The sequence below is a fragment of the Sinocyclocheilus grahami genome, unplaced genomic scaffold (genome assembly GCF_001515645.1).
Source record: "Sinocyclocheilus grahami isolate Dianchi unplaced genomic scaffold, SAMN03320097.WGS_v1.1 scaffold119.1, whole genome shotgun sequence".
Lineage (NCBI taxonomy): Eukaryota > Metazoa > Chordata > Actinopteri > Cypriniformes > Cyprinidae > Sinocyclocheilus > Sinocyclocheilus grahami.
This window is the reverse complement of record NW_015505298.1, coordinates 1,227,637-1,253,887: the sequence shown is the minus strand read 5'-3', so window position 1 is coordinate 1,253,887 and position 26,251 is coordinate 1,227,637. Positions and strand designations below refer to the sequence as shown.

The 26,251-nt window shown below is 35.9% G+C and overlaps 1 protein-coding gene across 1 annotated transcript in view; it reads right to left on the bottom strand.

The window, feature by feature from the left end:
- The window catches only part of LOC107589747 (rap1 GTPase-activating protein 2-like), a 46,702-nt gene that overhangs the window by 12,681 nt on the left and 7,770 nt on the right, over positions 1–26,251 (bottom strand). Inside the window, exons 2-12 of the mRNA XM_016278269.1 lie at positions 15,215–15,299; positions 8,549–8,584; positions 6,770–6,802; positions 5,880–5,912; positions 4,875–5,096; positions 4,324–4,427; positions 4,142–4,220; positions 3,086–3,139; positions 2,669–2,752; positions 2,470–2,570; positions 2,109–2,238 (exon numbers count right to left, since the gene is read on the bottom strand). Coding sequence (XP_016133755.1) covers positions 2,109–2,238; positions 2,470–2,570; positions 2,669–2,752; positions 3,086–3,139; positions 4,142–4,220; positions 4,324–4,427; positions 4,875–5,096; positions 5,880–5,912; positions 6,770–6,802; positions 8,549–8,584; positions 15,215–15,299 — 961 coding nt within the window. The remainder of the gene's footprint in view (positions 1–2,108; positions 2,239–2,469; positions 2,571–2,668; positions 2,753–3,085; positions 3,140–4,141; positions 4,221–4,323; positions 4,428–4,874; positions 5,097–5,879; positions 5,913–6,769; positions 6,803–8,548; positions 8,585–15,214; positions 15,300–26,251) is intronic.

Genomic DNA, 26,251 nt, shown 5'->3' with positions numbered 1-26,251 from the left:
TATAAATTAATACAATATAAGTGAAAAAAAAACCGTCTACAAAATAGTCTGGGAGTCTTGTGTTGTTGTATACATGTTTAATGTATTGTTTCATGTGCACTGGTCATCTGCATCAGTTCGGCTTGGTATTGATACACAGTCACAGCTGCAACGCAGATCAGCACCGCAGTATATGTGTGTGTCTGCAAACCACCCCACACACACCTCCACCCACCCACACACGGCAAAATCATCCATATAGTCCCAAACACACACACAGGCCTTCTAAGAGCTTAGTCCAGAGCAGCTCAGTTTCATACATTTTAATATCCAGACAGACAGGATCACATGCACACAGACAGATAGACAAGTAAACAGGAACAGTTTTAGCAGTACCATTACTGTGTACCATTTGTGTCCTACACAAAAATTACATTCAAAACCAGATGTTAAAAACTTTGTCTATACACATAACTGTTCAAAAGTTTAGGCTCAGTAATGCTGTTTAAAGAAGTCTCTTATGATCACCAAGGCAGCATCTATTGATTAAAAAGATATTTCAAGCTAAGTTTGTGTTTTCAATAGAAGTCCTAACATTACAGTTTGGGGTTGGAATGATTTTTAAATATTTATGAAAGAAGTCTCTTATGCTCAACAAAGCTGCATCTATTTGAAAACTTGTAAAATTAGTCATTTTGTGAAATATTATTAAAAATTAAAATGTAAAATAATTGTGTTCTATTTTAAAATATTTTAAAATGTAATTTATTCCTGTGAAGGCAATGCTGAATTAGCCAAACTCAGTCCTGGAGGGCCGGTGTCCTGCAGAGTTTAGCTCCAACTTGCCTAAACACACCTGCTGGTAAGTTTCTAGTATGCCTATAAGAGCTTGATTAGCTGGTTCAGGTGTGTTTAATTGGGGTTGGAGCTAAACTCTGCAGGACACCGGACCTCCAGGACCGAGTTTGGGCACCCCTGATCTAAAGAGTGTATGAAAACCTTGACAAATTAAAAAATAAATAAAGATAAAAATGAAAATATAAAATGAATCAATTATATTAAATAATTACATAATATTTAAATATTACATAATGTTAGATTTTAAAAAGTTTAACTAAAAATGAAATAATATATTTAAAAAAAATTAACATTAAAGGGATAGTTCACCCAAAAGGAAAAATTAGCCCTTGATTTACTCACACTCAAGCTATCCTAGGTGTATGTGTCTTTCTTCTTTCCGATGACTACAATTAGAGTTATATTAAAATATAATCGGAGTTATATTCGTGTAAGAAAAATATCCATATTTAAAACTTTATAAATCATAATCTCTAGCTTGCACCAACTGTCGTACATGCGGTCCAACATCATACACTAGAATGCCACTCTCTAGTGAACACGTGTACGATAGTTAGCAGAAGCTAGAGATTACAGTTTACAAAGTTTTAAATATGGATATTTTCTTACACAACGATTCGATTCAGAAGGCCTCTATTAACCCCCCAGAGCCGTGTGGAGTACTTTTATGATGGATGGATGCACTTTATTGGACTTCAAAATCTTAACACCCATTGACTGCCATTATAAAGCTTGGAAGAGCCAGGACATTTTTAAATATAACTCTGACTGTACTCGTCTGAAAGAAGAAAGTCATATACACCTAGGATGGCTTGAGGGTGAGTAAATCATGAAGCAATTTTCATTTTTGGGTGAACTATGCCGTTAAAAAAGTAAAAATCATCTGGATTTTTTTAGCCCACCTGCTGAATGTCTCCTTCTGTAAAAGGGAGTTTTGTAGAAACGTGAAACATGATTTCTCTCTGACGGAACGTAGTATAGACAGACTCCGATCCTGTCTGTCCATGAGACACATCCAGACCGCCTCTGAACCTGAGCAACACAATACCAGACACACCAGACAAATTAGTTCTGCAGAAACACCGCTTAGGCAGATCAGTCTGATTACCGCAAACAGGCTTCCAGTCAAAATCACTCACAATGAGTAAATTAAATAAATTATCCACAAATGGATTCTTTGAATATTGTTTAATATTAAAACAAGCCTTTTATGTGAGCACAGGTGAACCTTGGCAGCAGTTTTCAGTGCTTAATCTCCATCTCTCACCCACCTGCTGAATGTCTCCTTCTGTAAAAGGGAGTTTTGTAGAAACGTGAAACATGATTTCTCTCTGACGGAACGTAGTATAGACAGACTCCGATCCTGTCTGTCCATGAGACACATCCAGACCGCCTCTGAACCTGAGCAACACAATACCAGACACACCAGACAAATTAGTTCTGCAGAAACACCGCTTAGGCAGATCAGTCTGATTACCGCAAACAGGCTTCCAGTCAAAATCACTCACAATGAGTAAAATAAATTATCCACAAATGGATTCTTTGAATATTGTTTAATATTAAAACAAGCCTTTTATGTGAGCACAGGTGAATATTGGCAGCAGTTTTCAGTGCTTAATCTCCATCTCTCACCCTTTAAAATCCTGCAGTTCAATATTGTCTCCTAAAACACTGAGGAATTCAGTAAAGGCTGGCGTCTCCTCATTGTTCCCGAACAGCTCTTCCTCTGTTGTCTGATGTGAAGAGACAATACCAGTGGGAAACGAAGAAAAAGAGCGAGAACTTCAGTCAAAGTATGTACAATGAAGACAACAACTCAAGACTGACTCACCTGACCAAACTTCTGATAGATGACTCCAAACTTGAAAGTGTTGTTCACTTCGTGCTCATCAAAACTGACGATCAGTTGCGAGGCCTTGGGCAAGAGAAAACAGAAAGTGAGAGAAAGCGCCCACAGGGGTAAATATGTGTGTCAGTGCCTTTCCATAATTCAGGCGTTTGTGTTTGCCATGCCTGACAGACCATGCACAGCCTTGAGATGGTCAAGGCTTCTCTCAAACACACTATGTAGTTCAGGCATGCCAGGCAGTGTAAAGCAGATGGATTTGTGACTCCCCTGGAGCACAGGAACATATTAATTCAGATGACTTGGGTACTAGGGTGAGACGGAGCAAAGCCCAGCCCAATTTCACCCTGCTGCCTTGAGTAGGTAAGTCACAGATGGAGTGAAAAAGACAGCAATTCTCACCCTAGGGTAGAGGACGGGGTTGAACTTCAGACCTGTGACGTCATCGCACAGCAGCTGAAACACACAGGACACATCTGATGTGAACATCTCGCATCTTTTGAGTGGATTGAGGGAAGTTCAAAAGAGGTCTGCTAAGTCTTGAGAGACTTTGTGAGAGAGATTTTTTGAGAATGTGTGTCCTTATACAATTTAAAAGGTTGACTCCAGACCTACATAATGTAATTGTAGTCTATTAAGATGCCTTCATCTGACCAATTTTTTAATCCCAGTAGCCTTCACTGCCTATGATATCCCACAATTCTATGGGTTTTGGTGGTTGGTTGAAAGAATTCAAATTTATAACTACCATTCAAAAGTTTGGGACCAGTATGTTTTTTTTTAAGATATTAATATTTTTATTCAGTAAGGATGCATTAAAATTATCAAAGTGATAATTTTGTACAAAACCCCCCCCTGAGATTTAATTGTTTAAATAAAATCTGTTCAACTTTCTATTCATTGAAGAATCCTGAAATAATGGTCTCCACAAAAAAATTAAGCACCACAACTTAAATTAACCGTGATAATAATAATGTTATTTGAGCACCAATTCAGCATATTAGAATGATTTATGAAGGATCATGTGACACTGAAGACTGGAGTAATGACTGATGAAAATTCAGCTTCATCATCACATGAATAAATTACATTTTAAAATATATTACAATAAAAAAACTGTAATAATATTTCACAATATTACTGTATTTTGATCACATAAATGTAGCCATGGTGAGCATAAGAGACGTCTTTCAAAAACGATTAAAAACTTGCCGACTACAAACTTTTGAACAGTAGTGTATAAAGAATTTTCTTTTCTATTAATTTTTTCTTTGGATGTGCAAAGCTCATTTGAACTTGATTTTTAGACATGACATCGGCTTAGAAGTGACTGACTTAATATTATCAAGTCAATGGAACAATCTAAAAGACGGCTTTGACCACTGCAACGTTTCCATTTGTGTTATTTAATTGCTTTGAAGACATTTATCTGGTGCTGTATACCTTGCCAGTACACACCTTGGCTATCTGTGGTACACTTGGTAGCTGGAGGAGGCCTTCAAGTGGGATTCGCTCATGAAGGGTCTTTGTTTTTGACCTAGAAAATGACATAAAAATAAATGCTCAGCTATTTACTATGACAATATAGGCCTATCTTGCAGTGACTATTCCAGAGTTTCAATATGTGCTGGATATGGCACCTGAGCATGATGCGGAGAGACTCCTGTCCATCTGCCTCCTCATACTTCAGAGACATGATGAGGTGTCCCATACTACTGGCTGTGCAGTAATAGTTCATGTGCTCCTGAGAAAGAGAAAGGTGTTTACACAGGCGTCATTTCACAGGTTTGTTCCTCACATATTTCAATATGGAGAGTTTCATTTTCCAGTAGACTGGGTTTGCATTTTTATAACTCAAGTGTGGCTCTGTGTCGTTCCAGTCAAGCTCTCTGTGACACACAACTGATACAAAAAAGTGCCGTACAAAATGTTTGTTAAAAGAGGCGCCATCACACCTAATATCAAAGTGTTATTAAGAACTGTGAGTAATAAGCTACTGGCACATGGAATATTACCTCAGACAGGACACTTACTTTCAGCTAAAAGGGCATTTACTGGCATTTTGTGGCCGTGGTGAGAAAAAAAAACATTATAATACATGGGTGTTTCTTCAGCTATGGCTACATTTGGCCCTGTGAACTTACAGTGTAGAAATTAAACATACTGTCGGCATTAACAAATGAATCCTCACATTGCCCAGAAAGTGTTTGCGATAAGCCTGTGAGATGCTGTTACACTCCAGCCTGTAGCTGAAGCCTCCTTCTCCACCAGGGCTCAGACCATCATCTTCCTCCTCACAGAAGCTGCTGTCTGAGGACGTGGGCGTTCCAACCGGAGCCTCGGGATCCTCAATCCAATATCCACCAAACTGAGGTAAAATGACCTGAGGGTAGGGAAAACCCTTCTCCAAGACCTAGCCAACATATATCAACAAATAAAAGTTATATTGGTTTCAATTATATAACTCAATAAAATCATTCACAAACCCTGCAGATCAGCAACTCATGTACTTGTATGATTATGTAAATATATCTTATTATTATTATATAAATATACACTACTGCTCAAAAGTTTGGGTTAAGTGAGATTTTATTAATTTTTTTGAAAGAAGTCTCTAATGCTCACCAAGATTGTATTTATTTGATCAAAAACACAGCAAAAACAGGAATATTATGAAATATAAAATTTTTATAAAAGTTTTTTATTCTGGTGTATTTTGCATAATACATAAAATCATAGTTCAAAGAATAGCCTTTATTTAAAACAGAAATCTTGTGTAACATTACAAATGTCTATATGAAAAATATTTTAATCAAAGTTTCATTACATTTATAGCATTAACTGTTAACAATAGCAGTGTTGAAGTTATTAATGAAAGCTAATGGCTACCTATAAAATTATGGAAAAATAAATAGCAAAGTATATGAGATTTTTTGCCAGGGACAACAGCTTAGCAATCATTATCAAACATACATGCATTGATTAACCAATCAAAATCAAGTATTCCAGAGAGCCGTGTGATAAATAGAGACAATCTGTTCCTTCCAACCTTAAAACACTTGAACATAATGAAAACTCTCTTGTGCTAAATTACAAAAGAGTATAGAGTACATAGAACTAGGCTTGATTTTATGTTTAATTTGAACTGTTGTGTGTTTATAAGTGTGTGTCTGTGTGTGTGTTTTCGTGGACTCACATCCTCAATCCGGGGGTAAGGGATGTAGTCATCCTGTAGGAGAGAAAAATACATTTGATAATAGGATAACACAGGAAAGTCAAATTCCACAGGCCACAATCAACAACCTGATCAACTCTATGCAAAGGAGATGTGTTGCACTGCGTGAGGCAAATGGTGGTCACACCAGATACTGACTGGTTTTCGGGACCCCCTGGACCCCCAATACAGTAAAACTGCACATTTTAGAGTGGCCTTTTATTGTGGCCAGCCTAAGGCACACCTGTGCAATAATCATGCTGTCTAATCAGCATCTTGATATGCCACACCTGTGAGGTGGATGGATTATCTTGGCAAAGGAGACGTGCTCACTAACACAGATTTAGACAGATTTGTGAACAATATTTGAGAAAAATAGGCCTTTTGTGTACATAGAAAAAGTCTTAGATCTTTGAGTTCAGCACATGAAAAATGGGGGCAAAAACAAAAGTGTTGCGTTTATAATTTTGTTCAGTGTATCACAGTGTGTTTATTGCAATGAAAAATCCCAAGAGCAGGATAGAGGAATAATATCTACACCAGAATAGGACTGATAAAAAAAATCAAAATAACGGCAGCAGCAAGAAAATAAAGGTATCTGATTATTCTCAGCTTGCATTCCAATAATCATATATAAAGGTTTTTTAGTCTGCTTTTGGACTCTCTGGCATCATCTGAAGGCCATCATCACTGACCTTTACATCACTAAATGTAAAAAGTATGTCTGATTGATTGATGTTGATTGATGCTGTAGAACTCAAGACTGTGGCTGATGTTTGTCAGAATATTAATGAAGAAGAAAAGACCCCACTCACAAACATGCACTTACAGACACAATATACGCATACACGCATTCAGAATACCAGCCAAACCTTGTATTTCTTAGTCTCCTCGGTTTTGGGACTCTGCCATGTCCAGGTAAGCAGAAGAGAGTGAAAAGAGGAAGAATAAATGACAAACTAGAACATTAAACCCTGGTAGTCAAATGAGCTCCCCAAATAAAGAAGTTTTGTTTACAGTCAATAAAGTCTTCTGAACCTGTTCTTTTTTATATTTTAAATTGTTTTAATTTTTTTAATTTTTTATGACTATGGTGGCTAATATCATGTTATTTTGTCAAAAACTGTGGTTACCATGATAAATTGTAAATTTATCATAAAAATATTTAATATTTTATATTGTAAATGTTTAAAAATTTTTGGGACTCTGCCATGTCCAGGTAAGCAGAAGAGAGTGAAAAGAGGAAGAATAAATGACAAACTAGAACATTAAACCCTGGTAGTCAAATGAGCTCCCCAAATAAAGAAGTTTTGTTTACAGTCAATAAAGTCTTCTGAACCTGTTCTTTTTTTATATTTTAAATTTTTTTAATTTTTTAAATTTTTTATGACTATGGTGGCTAATATCATGTTATTTTGTCAAAAACTGTGGTTACCATGATAAATTGTAAATTTATCATAAAAATATTTTATATTTTATATTGTAAATGTTTAAAAATATGAATATTTTTGAGGCAGAATCTCTTGTTCACTTGGAAACATTTATAACAATAATATTACTGGATAACACTGTATGTACGTCAATCTCTTTATTTTAGATGTTAAGTACAGAGACTGTCCTACATGACATTATTCAAATTAAACAGATAATGTACATAATAGCATTTAGACATATAAATATATATATTTTTATATATTTTAAATATAAATATATATATTTTAAATAAAAATAAATGGTATGTAAGCTAATAAAATAAATTGCATTAACACTGTAAATACATGTATTTTATTTATTTAATATTTAAATTAATATTTTTAATTAATTTAAATATAAATGTAAATTAATTTCTAGTTTTTAATAAAACTCATTCTAAATAAAAAATTCTAAATCAAATCAAATTTAATATATTATGTCAAATTAAAAATATGTTTTATCAGATTTTATCCCTGTGCAATTCTTAAAAGTTTGTGGGATTGTTCTGAAAAAGATAATAGGCAAGGCCCAATTCCCTGCCCTGGGCACTGTACATGCTACAGAACTAGGGCGCTGACTAGACACACCTTCACACCATCATCTTTGAAGAAAAACATCACAAGTGCATGTGATCTATTGGAGAGAGAGAGGAGCCCTTCAGACAAACCTCTGCATCGATCTGTCACTCATACTGAGGTCTGCACTAGAAGCTTTAAATCCACCCGACTGAGGTACTGCACTCCTGCCTCAACACAGTATTGATAAGCTGATCTTTAGCCCTCATCTACACACTCTCACAGACAACAACACCATCATGCTGCTGTTATATAATAGGTCAGTATGTCCTGCTCCCAGTCTCTCGCCCCTGTGGGGCTCCTACCAAACCCCAACCCAAAGACCCACCACAGAGAAAAGTGCTGGCTATATCAATGACTTTGAAATGAGCTGGAATGTGTAATTATTCATTCATAGTAATGGATGACTGGTCACTGGAGAGAGAACACTTAGACAGCACTCAGGGGCAAAAAAAAACATGCAGTGATTATTATATTATTATACAGTAAAATACTCTTTAGCTAAAGTACAAAGTTATTTGAGGAATACTGTTATTAGAGGAATCTTATTCTAAAGAAGGACATGCACTTATAAGATCATCTGAATGATGGAAGGAATCTTACCTGCATCTTTTCCAGCATGTCGAAGAACTCTGCCGACTAGAAAAGAAACATAAATTGAGATTTGTGGTTTTGTGGTGATATTTACATCAAACCACTTTTTAAAATCATTATCTGGAAATTTTAGAATCAACTTATTTTTACTTATTACTATTTTCTATATTGTAAAATAATAATAAAGGCATCAAAACTTGTACCATTGTTAAAATTATGACCAATACTAAGAATTCAATAATTATTTTCATTTTATGGTTGATAACAGATAAATGGCAGATTAAAATTCTATAAATTTTTTCTACATAAATAATAAAAAAGCACACCAAAACCAAAATCATTAGATTGTTTTAAATGCTACAGATTAAAATGAGCATCAAAACATATGAAAATGTGGATATTTACTTTGAGATTTGGAATATTACATTTAATTGTTAGTTATTGAATGATTAGATTTAAAGATTAACATTAAGTGAACACTAACAAGATAATCTACAAGTAAAAATGGGTAAAATGAGCATGCTCAATTGCATGTAAGAAAAAATATATTAAAAATATAAAATAAAATACACAATAAAATAACAATAATTTTTTTTACAGCTATTAGAAAAACTAAATTACTAAATTACTTTAAAAATACTAAAATATACTTTTAAAATGCTCAACTTTAAACTTTAAAAATACAAAAATATACTAAATGACTTTAGTATTATTTTGAAAACAAAGCAAATCTTACATTTCAGTCTTATATTTCATTTCATTTTCCCCTTTGTCTAGATTCCAGCTCTCCTCACTCTAGACATTCCCTCAGTGAACATGAGGTGCATTCTGGGATGCATTTTAAAACATATTAAAGACGTGCCACTGTATAGTGGACTCTCAAGCCTACACACCCAACTCCTACAGTCTGATCATATCTAAAACCAAGTCAACAACTACAGACTTCTCCACAATCCACTGCACATTTGTAGCGCTATATCATAAATATGGAATGTGATATGGGTCAAGATATGCTCAATGCATTGTGAATGACATCAAATGACTCTTTCTCGATGCAGACTTAACAAACCATAATACTTCCTCACTCTAAATCAAACTTACTGAACCTTTACAGCTGCATTTAATTTATGGGCTGTGCAACCATTAGGGCTTAATTATTAGTTATTTAAGAAATGCAATAGAGGTTTAAAGCACAATTTGTAGTCTAGACCTGAAGGGCTTATAATAAAACAACTCTCAACTATTCTTGATAACTTTGCACAATATTTCTACTACACGCAGAGTCTCTTACCTTGACAAAGCACCCCTGCTATAGTTAAGAGGCAGTCGACCAGAAAAACATCTGATATTTGTTCCAAATAGATCCCCTGGGTTTAAGGATATTCCTATGATCGGACAGAGTGTAACAGATGCAAGTGCAAAACCAGATTGGTTAATGTTTAACCTGTCATGGATCCAAGGGCAACTCACTTCACAAAGTCAACAGACTAAAGCCCAGCTAAGCCATATTTGCCCAAATTACCTCGAGGAACTGAGACCACAACATCAATAGGACACATGAGGGTAACTCCTTAAAGGGTAACTCCTTAAACTCCTACTGAAGAGGAACACATAGTAGAAGGAACAAGGCGAATGGATGTGTATATTTTTGGAAAGGCTTTTGCAATGCAATGACCTTTTGACCTTTTTTGATTATATATTGAATATTGACAAATCTCACATGAGTCAGCAGTCAAGTGCCTGAAGGTGTTTGCGCGAGCACATAAAATCAAATCAAATATAAAATCATAAGAGCTACATGATAAAAAATTTACATAGTCTTAAATTATGCCTGCAGTGTCATAGTAAGGTTATAAAGAGATGGAGCACATCCCCCACCACAACCTTTTAGTTCCATTGTTGTCTCAGACAAGATTAGCATCCTATCCTGGATTTTTGCAGCTCCAACCAAATTACAGTGAAGCACACAATACATCAAAATATTCTGTTGTAGACATAAAAAGTCCCTGATATTAGATAAAAACTAAAAAATATATAATAATAATAATAATCAAAGTTGTAAATAAAACAAATATTAGATCATATCTAAAACCAAGTCAACAACTACAGACTTCTCCACAATCCACTGCACATTTGTAGCGCTATATCATAAATATGGAATGTGATATGGGTCAAGATATGCTCAATGCATTGTGAATGACATCAAATGACTCTTTCTCGATGCAGACTTAACAAACCATAATACTTCCTCACTCTAAATCAAACTTACTGAACCTTTACAGCTGCATTTAATTTATGGGCTGTGCAACCATTAGGGCTTAATTATTAGTTATTTAAGAAATGCAATAGAGGTTTAAAGCACAATTTGTAGTCTAGACCTGAAGGGCTTATAATAAAACAACTCTCAACTATTCTTGATAACTTTGCACAATATTTCTACTACACGCAGAGTCTCTTACCTTGACAAAGCACCCCTGCTATAGTTAAGAGGCAGTCGACCAGAAAAACATCTGATATTTGTTCCAAATAGATCCCCTGGGTTTAAGGATATTCCTATGATCGGACAGAGTGTAACAGATGCAAGTGCAAAACCAGATTGGTTAATGTTTAACCTGTCATGGATCCAAGGGCAACTCACTTCACAAAGTCAACAGACTAAAGCCCAGCTAAGCCATATTTGCCCAAATTACCTCGAGGAACTGAGACCACAACATCAATAGGACACATGAGGGTAACTCCTTAAAGGGTAACTCCTTAAACTCCTACTGAAGAGGAACACATAGTAGAAGGAACAAGGCGAATGGATGTGTATATTTTTGGAAAGGCTTTTGCAATGCAATGACCTTTTGACCTTTTTTGATTATATATTGAATATTGACAAATCTCACATGAGTCAGCAGTCAAGTGCCTGAAGGTGTTTGCGCGAGCACATAAAATCAAATCAAATATAAAATCATAAGAGCTACATGATAAAAAATTTACATAGTCTTAAATTATGCCTGCAGTGTCATAGTAAGGTTATAAAGAGATGGAGCACATCCCCCACCACAGCCTTTTAGTTCCATTGTTGTCTCAGACAAGATTAGCATCCTATCCTGGATTTTTGCAGCTCCAACCAAATTACAGTGAAGCACACAATACATCAAAATATTCTGTTGTAGACATAAAAAGTCCCTGATATTAGATAAAAACACCATCACTGTAAAAAAAAAATATATAATAATAATAATAATCAAAGTTGTAAATAAAACAAATATTATTGGAGCATGTTTTACAAGAAAATACTATTTCAATCTTTCTACTTCAAATTTCACATTTAATTCAATCTGTTCATTGCTGTTTCTTTGTAATTATTTGTGAAATTTCTGAGTGAAAATATTAAGTATTACAGTAACTATCAAGTTAATTTCTACATATACTAATACATTTGAACATTTCTAGTTACACAAGTTAACATTACACCAGAAATGAACAATGAACAATAGTATATTTTTTTTAAAAAAGGCAAAAATCCTAAAATGGAAGTGAATGGGGCCAATCTGTAAACATTAAAATACTTTTTCAATAGTATAGCCACAAGGCATGAAAAGCATGTGTATTAACATGATTTTAGTGTGGGGAAAAATAATCACTTTTCTGAGTAAAATTATATTAAATTTTACAACTTTGATGGCATGACAACACACTCTTAAAACACTAAAATGTCAGCTGAAATGAGAAGAAAAACTCAAATAATACACACACGTTGACAGAAGAATTCATGTAAGTGCTTTTATAAAATTATAAGCCTCATATTTTTGCTTTTAAATCATCCACATATTAGCCCATTTACTTTCATTGTAAATGACTCACTGTAACATCTATTTTTGATCTATTTTGAGGAACATGTTGAAATATTTTTTGTGGCAATCAACATTATGCACAAATGCTGACAATTGAGCTTAACTTGTATCCAAAATAGTCCTTTAATATAACTTGGATTAATACATGCTGTAAAAAATGCTGTTTATTGTTAGTTCATTATAATAAATAGTAAATGTTAACAAATTGAACCCTACTGTAAAATGCTGCCATTTCTTTAATATAAACACTTTAAACTATTACTATTTACTTGAATATGCAAGTAGTTATAGGTATAAAGAGACACAGATATAGAGGCAGTGGGTAATAAAATGTGCAGCTGGGACTCTGTCCAGAACTGGCTGATAAACTGAAATAACATAAAGACTCAGACGTACTAGAATGAATGAATGAACTGCAGTGGTCTGTGCTGTGTCAAATACACATTAACAAGCCTCATCAATACCCCCATCCTGCAATAAACACACAGCGAATCTAATTCCTCACACATTCTGTTTCCCCCCATCACACCGGCGATCATACCTCTCTCCTCTGATCAGCTGTGCTCCTCTATGCACAAAACAGGAAGAGGACTAAGTCTGCTTGGCACTGTTTTCTAGCTCTACACCCTAAAACTGGTCTTACCAGTATGTCTGTACTGAGTTTTTCTGCATTGTGTTTGATCTACAGCTGTTCGAACCACAGTTCACAAGAGCTTATCAAGTCTGCACACTTGCTTTCCTCCCTTTCCTCTTTTCTTCTTTAGACACTGGGTTTACATTGGGAGTGGCCACCAACTGTTTGAACAACACATAATTACATATCTTAAAGGACAAGTACACATACCGATTAATATGTCCTTACTAAATGTATTGTGTTTACTCTCAAACACAGTTGTTAATGAAGTATTTGCACATTGTGGGAGTGTTTTGAGTGGGTGTGTGTTTGTGTGCAAGGTTTTGGCTACAATGTTTGGACCAAATGTCCCCACAAGAATAGTTAAACCTGAAGTGAGGTACAGTACATTGTGTTGTGTTAACGAGTGTTCTGCAGACATTTAATTGCAATATTTAAAGTGACTCTGTGTAGTCTAAGGACAAAGTTTGAACTGAAAACTTGTTATGTGAGTTTTTCAATAACAAATTTATTTTGGGATTTGTACAATACAAACTTATATTAGATATACACATTTTTTGTAAGTTTATGTGGTGCTAACTGTCTGTTTTTATTCATATATATACAGTATATATATATACTACTGTTAAAAAATTTGGGGTCGGTAAAAACATTTTTAAATGTTTTTTTTAAGAGAAGCATCTTAGGCGCACCAAAAGTTCATTTATTTGATCAAAAATGCACAGTAAAAACAACAATATTGTGAAATATTATTTCCATTTAAAATAACTGTTTTACATTATAATATATTTTTAAAAGTTATTTATTTCTGTGATGGCAAAGCTGAATTTTCAGCAGCATTATTCCAGTCTTCAGTGTCACATGATCCTTCAGAAATCTTTCTAATATGCTGATTTGGAATAAAAATATTTAGTATTATTTTCAATGTTGAAAACAGTTGTGCTGCTTACAATATTTGTGGAAATGGTGATACAGAAAGTTGAAAGAACAGCATTTATTTGTAATAATTTTTGTAACATTATAAATGTCTTTACTGTTCATTTTGATCATTGTTATGTTTCGTTGTGAAATAAGTTCTTAAAAAAATACTTTACTGAATTTACAACAGCTGCTCACAAGAAAGGCACATCCTATTTAAGCTATTTATAAATCCTCAAATCCTCCAACAACAGGTAATAACTAAGCAAAAGCCTGGAGACCTTAATAGATTTCAAGTATGATTTTTCAACAAGTGCTCTGTGCCTCAGACATTTAATCAGCCCTTATGAGAAACAATTTTCATAATTAAAGCACTGGCTAACAGGATCATGACCTCTGGGTTCGACTTCATGTCTTCTCATCTTAATATCACACCTGATGCCTCGGCCTCACACCCTCCCCCTCCATGCATAAATACTAATCTCTCCCTCCTCTGATTTTTCGGCAAGTGTGTCTCTTTTCAAGGTGACACCGACTGCTCACGCCACACAATCCATCTCTGAACTCAGTGTACCACTTTTAAATAAGACAGAAAATCTTTCCAGTCCCTCTCGAGGCTGTTTCAAATATAAAGAGATAGCGATACCATGTGAACTCAGTGGGACCTTAATGCTCTGAAGAAAATGGATTTCTCAGTCCTAATGAATTACCATTACATTTAGAGGTAACCTTGAATGAAGAGCTTTACCTCAAACACACCTTTTCAAGGTGACACCGACTGCTCACGCCACACAATCCATCTCTGAACTCAGTGTACCACTTTTAAACAAGACAGAAAATCTTTCCAGTCCCTCTCGAGGCTGTTTCAAATATAAAGAGATAGCGATACCATGTGAACTCAGTGGGACCTTAATGCTCTGAAGAAAATGGATTTCTCAGTCCTAATGAATTACCATTACATTTAGAGGTAACCTTGAATGAAGAGCTTTACCTCAAACACACTGCATGAACCTTCACAGACAGTACCGCAGGTTAATATGCATGTCTAAATCAGTTTGAGGCATTATGTAAGAGCATGCTGACACTTTTGTAGTGAAAGGAGGGTCATTTTATATGGCATGCTACAAAGGGCATTCTCACTTTCTCATGCTATCACAGCTAATAGAGGTTAATTCAGTACAAAGGTGTGCCTGGGAGATGAATGCAGCAGATTTCAGCTAACAGCAGCTAATAGAGAGGTGTTTGTGCGTGTGTGTGTGATTGCGTGGCCAGAACACTCACCTTCATGGTGGGTGGTGCAGTGCGGGGAGGTGAGGGTGGACATTCTCCCAGAGGCACACTGGAGATGGTCAGCAGCTCTTGTTTCCTGCAAAACACACACACACACACACACACACACACACAGTTAGCCAGGCAAATGGTCAGCAGTCATTACAGTAGAAGTCATGGTAGAAGTCATTAAATATTTCTATAATTTATCTATCAGGAGACCTTGCATTGACAATTGCTTTTTTTACTTAGCATGTTTGTGTAAATAAGTTTCACCACAATAAAAAAATAATTTTTTAAGGAAACATATAGTTTAAAGAAAAAATATACTTTAGAAGACATGTCCCAAGTTCTTAGAAATGCACTCTCTTATGTAGGTTTAATATGGTAAAAAAACTTTTCTACCTTTTTTCTGCATTTGGTTGCACCAAATTACTTTAATATTGCAGACAAACATTGTATTTTAAATATTAATGCAGTGTTAAAACATTTTCCCCAAATAAATAAATAAATACATACATATAATCTACATTTTGAGATTGCCTAATAAACATATTAAATAATTAATAAAAATATATATATATAAATATATGTGATACTCTTTTTTTTTTCTTTTCAAAATGTAATGTCATTAGACATAAGGTTTATCCATACAAAGACTTGACATTTTCTATGATGAACATGTTTTTTTTTGTAAAAAAAAAAATCTCATGGGATGTAAAGTCAGAAATAGGAAATACCATAATCAAGAAATAAAATCCTAACTGAACACAACAACAATAATAATAAAGCAATAAGTTAATTATTTGTAGTATTATTTATGGATTTTCAAATAAATTGAGAAACAGATTGCAAGAAAAAAATAAGTGTCACATGACCCATTAACATTTTCGTTAATCATCTAATACTCTATGTTTAGTAAGCAGGTCTCAAAATATAGAATATTTCAGAGATTTGGTTCCCTTAAAATAACACAGGCAGATCAACACACATTTTTAACTGAAGACCAAGATATGGTAGTTTTGCACTAAAACAAAAGACTAGTCCTCAGACGTAGATGTACACAAACATGCACACACAAGGGCAGAGGGTCAGTGCAGTACCCTTTGAAAAAAAAGAACATGGCCTCCAGAGACTAAGGTGAAAGACTACAGGATAGAAAAACTCAATAACAACAATTATTTTGTTTGCTTCGGTATCTGCACAGAGACATAACAAGAACTACTAAGGGCAGCCAGCCCTGCAGACACACTGCTGTAGGTGCTGCTGTAAAAAAAGACATAGAGAGGAGAGGGGTAAAGGAGGGGGGACGAAGCATAAAGTAAGGTGTAAAGCTCCAAGCAGGAACATGATCGCATTTTAAAAGCAGTTCTTTCAGCCAAAGACAAATGAGAGAGAGGCTACTTGGAATCAGAGGTTAAAATTAGTCAGGCAGACAAACTCTGGTCTAGAAATGAAGATCCTTGCAGACCGTCTCAAGTGAGGGTCCATTAAAATCTTTCCTTACATTACACCTCTGAGGGTCATTGAACTCCAAAAAGATTGAACAATTGAACACAGGAAGATCTCACAATACATATATGAGGCTGTGAAGGTTTCAGTGAAAGATAAAAGAGAGTCATTTCAATCTGACAAGATGGAACCAATTACATATTTACTGACAATATTTATACATAATATTTAGTATTTATATCAAAATAATACCACAATAAACATGCCATGCCAACCACGCTGTGTGTTCTGTGGAGTAATATGCATTTGCAAAGGTTTTGACTCTGGAGACCAGGGCCATCCTTAGGGGGGAGCAACTGGTGCGGTCGCACCAGGCCCCGTGGCGAACGGACTGAGGGGGACCGTAAAACAACCCTCTAACTTAATTATCAATATTACACAAATAGTAAAAGCCATTTTCTCATCTGATTAAAGACAAAAATCATTTAAATGTGAAGCTGTTCTTGGACATAAATAAATAATAAAAAATATATAAGACAACCATGCAAAAACGTTTGTTTATTCAGTACAAACAGGTGTTTACTATTCTACATCTTATAATTCCAAGTGTCAGAACGCTAACATTATTAACCCCCACATTTTAGTATTTACCACGTTACTGCAGACTGTTTGGGAAAGTGAATGTGCCTTTAATCTCTGAAACAACAGGAAGAAACGTAACATAATGATTTCTATTTTAAGCAGTGCTGGTGCATCACGGCTGAATAACACAACTATGCACAAACTCTATGGAGCTTTCAACATACATTAACGAATTTCAATATATACATTATATATATATATATATATATATATAGGCCTATAATTATAATTTAATACTTAAATGAACGGAGACGTGGTCTGCAGCCTGCAAAATCGTGCTTCTCCTGTTTGAGCTGTGAAATTGACAGCACTCTAATCCAATTGCGTTGTAAATACAGGAAATAATTGGCAGCGAACCAGACAGTGAGTAGGTATGTTCTACTTCAAGTGGCGCTACGCTGCTAATTAGCGCATGACTTCAGCGGCAGCGCGTGAGATTTTAAATGCACCTGAATTGCTCCCGCACCACAGATATTATATTCTGATCAATCTGCGCTGTTGGGGGGGCACAAGGCGGGGCCAAGCATATTTTGAGGGGGGACCGTGCCTCCCCTCTAGACACGCCCCTGCGAGGGGGGCCCCACTCCCTACCTCGCACCGGGCCCCGCGTCAGCTAAGGACGGCCCTGGTGGTGTCACGGGTTGCTACTGTGAGGAGCACGGAACGAGGAAACCAGGAGACCAGGAGTACAAACAATGAGTTTTTCAATCGCGGGGAATCACATGTAGCACAAGGAAGTTGACATAAACAAACAATACCGGACAACACTAACTCAAAGGACTCAAACTTTTAAACACAGGATGACGAGGGACTAAGGAGACACACCTGGGATCACTGGAAATTACACATGGGAAACACCTGGGATGAAATTAACAGAATACGCGGGAGACAGAAACTGGGTCACAGAAAAACACACAAAACACGGGACAGAGTCTGACATAACGCCCCCCTCCGGAAGGCGTGTCCTCACACCATATAACATCCAACGGGGAGGGGGGGGGGCGCTCTGGAGGTTCCTCAGGATAGACTCGGGACAGTGGGCCTCCAGAACAGTACCCCTTCGGGGCGCCATGGCGGAGCATGGGACTCGGGAGGCCAGGGCGGAGGAGGGGACTCGGGAGGCCAGGGCGGAGCAGGGGACTCGCGAGGCCAGGGCGGAGGGGGGGACTCGGGAGGCCAGGGCGGAGCAGGGGACTCGGGAGGCCATGGCGGAGCCCTTCATGGGCTGAACTCGGGAACAGGAGCCATTCCTGGGCTTAACTCTGAATCAGGAGCCCCTCCTGGGCTGAACTGGGGATCAGGAGCCCCTCCTGGGCTTAACTCGGGAACAGGAGCCCCTCCTGGGCTTTCGGGGAGCTGGCACTGGAGCGAGCTCTGGGGCTGGAGCCGACACTGGAGCGAGCTCTGGGGCTGGAGCCGACACTGGAGCGAGCTCTGGGGCTGGAGCCGACACTTGGAACAGGCACTTGAGGGCACTCTGGAAGGCGCTTACGAGGAGCGGGCACTGGGGGGCGCTCTGGAAGGCGCTTACAAGGAGCGGGCACTGGGGCTGGAACCGACACTGGGCCCACATGATCACTTGGTGGGCTAGCCACATTAACGTCCTTTGGGCTTGCCACATTAACTGCCGGCTGACTTGACTCGGGAACTGCCGGCTGACTCGACTCGGGAACTGCTGGCTGACTCGACTCGGGAACTGCTGGCTGACTTGGGACAAAACACGGGACAGAGTCTGACAGGTGGAGACATAACTAGAGTCCTCATGACAATCTGGTATTTTAAATCCTATTTTTTAACCTCAAAAAAAGTAAAATATAAATGAAGCAGAATAAAACTAGTTTTTACAAATGATCTCTTAGGACCTTACTGTAAGTTATGAATGAATCATCCAGTGCAGCAACAAAGCAAATTTTCGGTTTTATTCTCTAGAGAGTTTCAGCATGAGTAGGTTATCTGGACATTACTAAAATATCACATTAGGTGGAGGGACAAAGTCAATGTTAATGTACTTTGTTAATGCACATACTCCCTTTTTTCCTTTCCAAAATACATCCAGCACACAGAAACAGTTCAATTAGCCCAAAAGCCAAATGTGAGTGTGTGTCTGGCTGCCAGTCTTTCCATTCATAATAAGAAACACTGAGTAAACATCTATTCCATCTAGCCATGACTGCAGCTGATTGAGGTACATGCTCCAGAACACCACGGTTCTTGATGAAAATGGCCAATCATGTTCAAATTCACCTCTATACTGAAATCACATCTTTTTCCCAGCTGGGTCACAAGAACAATGCCAGCTGCCAGTACAGTACAGTCTAAAGTCAAGAGGCAAACAGATGGATAACAGTAGAGGCTGATGTCAAAGGTTGTGGGGTCAGTCCAAGTCTAAAGTATTTTGGCACAGATTCATCCAATTAGGCAGATGCCAACATACACTCACTGGGGCGGTACCTTTTCAAAAGGTACACTTTTGTACCTATTAGGTTCTATGTACACTTTAAGTACTAATATGTACTTTTAAGGTACCAAAATGGACCAAAATGCTGTAATCTGTTAATATGGGCACTGGAATACATATGCACTGCATTCATATGCAGTCTGAAACCACTGTGGCTTTAGAGCAGGGGTGTCAAACTCAATTCCTGGAGGGTCGGAGCTTTAGTTTAGATTCAACCCTAATTAAACACACCTTATCCAACTAATCAAGTCCTTCAGGCTTATTTGAAAACTACATATGCGTGTTGGAGCAGGGTTGGAACAAAACTCTGCAGGGCTCCGGCTCTCCAGGAATTGAGTTTGACACCCCTGCTTTAGAGACACAATGTAATGTGTTTTGCTAAAAGGAGTGTGATCAGCATTTTGACCGTCTAATCACGTTCATTGCTGATGTAACTGCATCATTGACTACATCACTCTCACTTAGCATGAAAGGATGGGTCCACCCACAGGATGTAGATGAGTTTGTTTCTTCATTAGAACAGATTTGGAAAAATCTAGCATTACATCACGAATGGATCCTCTGCAGGGAATGGGTGCCGTCAGAATGAGTCTGAACAGCTGATAAAAATATAACAGTAATCCACAAGTAATCCACACAATGCCAGTCTATTAAGTAACATATTGTGAAGCAAAAAGCAGCATGTTTTTAAGAAACGAATCCATCAAGATGTTTTTACCTTCATATTCGGATAAAAGACAAGTCCTCTATCCATAATATTGCTTTCTCCAGTGAAAAAGTAGTCTTATCTGACGCAGGAGAGAAATGTGCACAGATCAAGCACTGTTTATAAGCAGAAACAGTCCAAAACAGTTCTAAAGAAATATGTCGGTGGATTTTGGACAAAAGAAGCGGGCCTTTATCCACTGGAGCAAGCATTATAATGGATTATAGACTGGTATTTTGGTCTGAATTGACAGTTTAAAGTTAAAACATCTTAATGATGCATTTGTTTCTTACATACATGCAGCTTTTCACTTAACATGATGTTAATTGAAAGACTGGAGTCACAAACTGTGATCAAGATTTCATGTGTTTAAATTCATAAAATGTATATGAGAACTGAAAGGTTTGCTGTGCCGTGCACAATGGAAAGATTAAGACTTATATATTATTTGAAAGCTATATGAAACTTTTTCCTGGTACTGCTTTTCGATGCTTACTTATGAATAAAGCCTTACAGCAGGCCAGAAACACAATTAACAATCCCAGTAAATCACACTTATGGGTTCATTATAATCTTATCAGCTCATAGGGAGAACTGGGAAGCTGCGATATCTCTAGTTGTCCAGCACATGCTGTCTCCTTTCATTTCCAGTCCACAGTTTCATCACAAGGCTGTATATCTGCCTCTTTAATTAGGACTGATTCAATACTAATCACATCTGCCCAGTGATTATGATTATCTAATGTTCCGGCAACATACCTCATGCTTTGATTACACTCCAAAGAGAGAAAGACAACATACAGACTGAGTACTGAAAGTAGAGAACTGAAACACAGCCGTCTTGATTCTGATTGGTCGAAATATTTGGCAGGGACCAATTTCCTAAATAAATATGATCTCGTATCACTCTGTGGTCTCTTTCTTCTCACATAATAAAATCATTTCAACTCAAAAGTCTGTTTGTTTTTTTTAACAAATAATATTGTTTTCATTGCATTAAATTGATCAAAACGTGACAGCATGTACATTTATAATGTTACAAAAGATTTCTATTAGAAAAAATGCTCAACTTTCTATTCATCAAAAAAATTAAAATAAATTATTACAGTTTTTAACAACAAAAATATATATTACACAACACAACTGTTTCAACATTGATAATAATAAGAAATGTTTCTTGAGCACAAAATCAGCATATGAGAATGATTTCTGAAGGATCATGTGACACTGAAGACTGCTGAAAAATCAGCTTTGCCATCATAGGAATAATCTACAAAACAAAACAAAACAAAACAAAAAACAAAACAAAACTTTAAAAAATTAATAATAATAATAATAATAATAATAATAATAAGTGTGTTTATTTATTCAATTATTTATTTGGAAAGCACAGATACTGTTTACCCTGTTGGAGTTTATTTTGTGATACTGACATGCTGACTATACATTATCACTAACTAATTAAATAGGATAGGAGATGACACTAGACAGGAGGAAAGGACATACTGCCAGAGGGTTGACAATTAAATCCTAATTATAAATGTTATTTTTGACCCATGAAAACCAATAATGAACTTGATCATTCCCTCTTTGATCATTTCAAATGACAAATTGCAGCCACATCACTGCAGTAATGGCCTTAATATTCAGCCAATTAGATTGTTACCTACCAATGGCAGTGCGTATTTGTTCTGCTCGCATAAACTAATTTAATACACTCCTGTCAGGTTCATTGTTTTACAGATACATTATGCTCATCTGAGTCCGTGGCCTAAACATTTTCTATAAGCTATGGTTCCATGATTATTATGACAGCGTCAAACAAAGCTCTGCTTGTCGGCTAAACTGACAGTCCACATGCTGAGGTAGTCTTTTATCTGCTTGTCGGCTAAACTGACAGTTCACATGCTGAGGTAGTCTTTTATCATTCTTCTTCCAGAAAGGGATTATGGGAAGCAATACCAGTGTCTTTTAAGGATGTTTTTTCCTCAGATAGCAGTTAGAGTGGTCAGAGTGCTGCTTTCTGTTGTATGATGATATGTTGAGGCTATTTATAGAAAGTGAGAAATGTGGACAGCGGCCAGTGTCCCAAACATGGTGCATCACATTCAGACACACACACTTTGTGTACACAAACTAACACACTCACAAATGAAAATGACTTGTACAAAGGTAATTTTGATGAACTCCATATGGAAATTTAATTAAGAAATAAACTCTGCTGAAACAGAACATTTTAACACATAAAAGGAACAATCGATACTGAGTGCTGTTAAAATCCTCTCTGCTTTTAGTCCCTGCTGTGCTAACACGTATTAGAGCGGCACACAAAAGTCGCTCAATAGGGCTCAGTTAAAGCATTCAGTCTTTTTTCTTTGTTTTTTTTTCTTGTTTAACTTTTGTAAACAATGTATTAAAGTAGAGGAATATGGTATTGAGCTATGACAGTGTGTTATGATTTTTATTTGATCAAATTCAAACGCATTCCTTCTTAACAGACTGTTCAATAACTAGTTCTGAGAACAACAAAAAATAGCAGTTGTCAACCTTTCTATGATCACTTAATGACGCAATATTCACATCTGGCTTATTTATAAACCTCTACAAACTCAAACCAGTTGGCCCTTGACTTTTTGCACCTGTTCTTCATTTTACTCTACCTGAGATTTTGCCCACGGTCTGTAGACAATCAATAACTCAATTAATACAGCCATTCAGTCACCATTACACATTAGCAAGACTTGCCTCGCTACTATGGCAACTGCTCAAGGGCTGACATCCTATAGCCGCAGTGCAGGATAATAACTCTCAGCAGGACGAAAGTAGCAGTAAAGCAGTCAGGACAACATTTTATACATTTATGCATGTTAATCATTCATTTTCCACAGAATAAAGCTAAAAACACAGTTTTAACTTTTTTAAGCATTCTCCACCAAGTTCATAATACTGTGCTTAGACTAAGGAATAAAATTAAATAAAATTAAATAATAAAAAATTTAATAAAATAATAGATGAAGTGTCAAGTTAACACAAAGTCAATATTTTCCAGATAATATTTTAACATATTTTTTAAATTTATTTCACAGCATCTACTCTGTACCTTACCCATGATTCTCTGCAAAAGTTCATGATGCCTATTCACAGCAATGATTAGAAACTGATATATTTTGTTTATTAAGATGAAATTATCATCTTGATTTTTATTTTGGGGGGAAAATCATAAAAGCACACCCATGACTTGATGAGATATTAATATTGAAAATTTCAATTCCAATATTACCTATGAACTTTAATGTAATGAACCATTAATTAATGATTTTTAAACGTTAATAACTTGTGAAAGTGAGCCTTACTGTAACGTGAACATCTGTGAACCAGTTATTAATTAGTTATAAATGTTAATAACGTCTAAAAATGAACCTTAATGTAAAGTGAACACCTGTGAACCATTTATTAATGATCTATAAACGTTAATAACCTGTGAAAGCGAACCTTAAAAGTGAACACCTGTGAACCATTTATTAATGAGTTATGAACATCACTAACCTGTGAAAGTGAACTTTAAAGTAAAGTGGACACACTAATCATTTATTAATTATTAATGCACACACAGAAGGTTTTTTTTTCTCTGTTAAATGTATTTTATTGTTGATGCACTATATCAGTAAACAAAACTACTTAAAGAACATTGCTGAGCATAACTGCACATGGAAAGTGGCTTATAAAAGTAAACTCACAATAAACAATTCAGAAACACAATAAAGTATTCCAGTAAATTATATCTAAGCACCAAAAAAAATACACATTTATATTTGATCTAATTTAACAGTTTTGAGTAAATAATTAATTAAATGACTGAAAGCACAGTTACAGAACATTATCATATTAATAAGCAAACCGTAATTACTTTTTGATATCATGATAAAGCCCACTGTAACTTCAGTATTTGTTCATCCACACTCAGTAACGTTCTGCACACCAGAAAGTAAATTGTATAACAACATATAATCTACAAGAGTTTTCACAGATTTCTAATGTTGTTTCTACATATTATTATAAGATGTAATATATAACGTATTTATATAATGTCACATTTAGTTTTGTGTTTGTTTGCTTAGTGATTATTTTTTATATTATTGCATTCTGTTGTATTTTGTTCCTTTCTCCTTTTGTCTATTATATTCCTACAGTAAAAAGCAGAGGTGGGACCAAGTCATTAATTTGCAAGTCACAAGTAAGTCTCGAGTCTTTGCATTCAATTCTCGAATCAAGTCCCGAGTCAAGACAGGCAAGTCCAAGTCGAGTTGCAAGTCCTCAACTTTTAGCTTCAAGTCTTAAACAAGTCATTAGTGCTCTTTGCCCAAATTAGTGTCTCAGTATTAATTACCATATCAAATTCATAGTAATTTATATCAGGAAGGCAGGTAGAATATGTTTGGCATAGTTCAATTTCATGTGAGATGGGTGAAATTGAGTAGCCTATATTTTATAGTTATATATACAATACTCATTTTGTGAAAGAAACACTTCTTCAAATTATATTTTAAATGATCATTAGGCCTATTGCCGCTTGCCCACTTCAGACATTAGGCCTAATGTGCATGTTTTTGTCATCAAATTATAACTAAATGGTTTGCAATTAAATGTCTCACTTTCAACATTTGATATGTTATCTATATTCTATTGTGAATAAAATATAAGTTTATGAGATTTGTAAATTATTCCATTCTTTTTTTTACTCACAATTTGTACAGTGTCCCAACTTTTTTGGAATTGGGTTTGTAGATTAACTTTAATCATGTTACTCCATAACTTTAAAGTCAGATTTAAATCTCAATTAGGGATTAATTTTAAATTGACAGGTGAGGAGGTTTAAATAAAATAAAGTGCACCTACAGTTACAATTATGTGGCTGATTGAACAAAGACAGAAACAGCGGGTGTGTCATCAGGTCTCAGAGAGGTGTTTATTATAAATAAAAATGAAAATTAAAGCGCACTGAGCCAGCAGATTTTGAGGGTCATTGCAGCCCATAGTAAACTTGCGTCTGCTATCGAGTCCGGTATGTGAATCCATCACATATGGAATCTCGGTGCATCTCGCCTTACGACAAAGAAAAGAAGACAGGATCGCGGCCGCGCCTCTCATTTCTCACGCAGTGTTGCCAACTTAGCAATTTTGTTGCTAAATTTAGCAACTTTTCAGACTACCCTAGCAACTTTTTCTTCCAAAAGCTCCTAGCAACAAATGTTGCTTTTTTTTTTTTTTTTATTTGGCAGCTTTTAGCAACTTTTGATAAGGGACTCAAATGATAAAAAGGCACAATTTACCATTTAAATTACACAAAAAGAGGAACCCAAAGATGCCTAGCAGTACACAAGTTACAGGAATTAAGTTAGCTGCTATTTGCAATTGTTTAATTTAATAGTAATAATAATAATAATAATTGAATAGTTATTTTTCATTTATGAGACACTTTGTTAGTAGCTTGTACCTGTGATTGTTGATGAGTTAGTACACTGTAAGAAAAATATGCAGAAAAATGGAAAAGGTGCTAGTAACTTTCCAGGACATTATCCATTATCCGTTGTAACCCGAAAACACAAAATACAATGCGTAATGAAAAATGCAGGTACAAAAACCTGTGGAAAAATAAATTCAGAAAATTCCTTCATATTAACACAGTAGATTGTGCATTATTTTTAAACTTTTCTTAGAGTGCAGCATACTAACTAACTACTAATCAACTGCTTTAAAGTATAAAACTTAAATTGTAATCGTTCAAAAATGT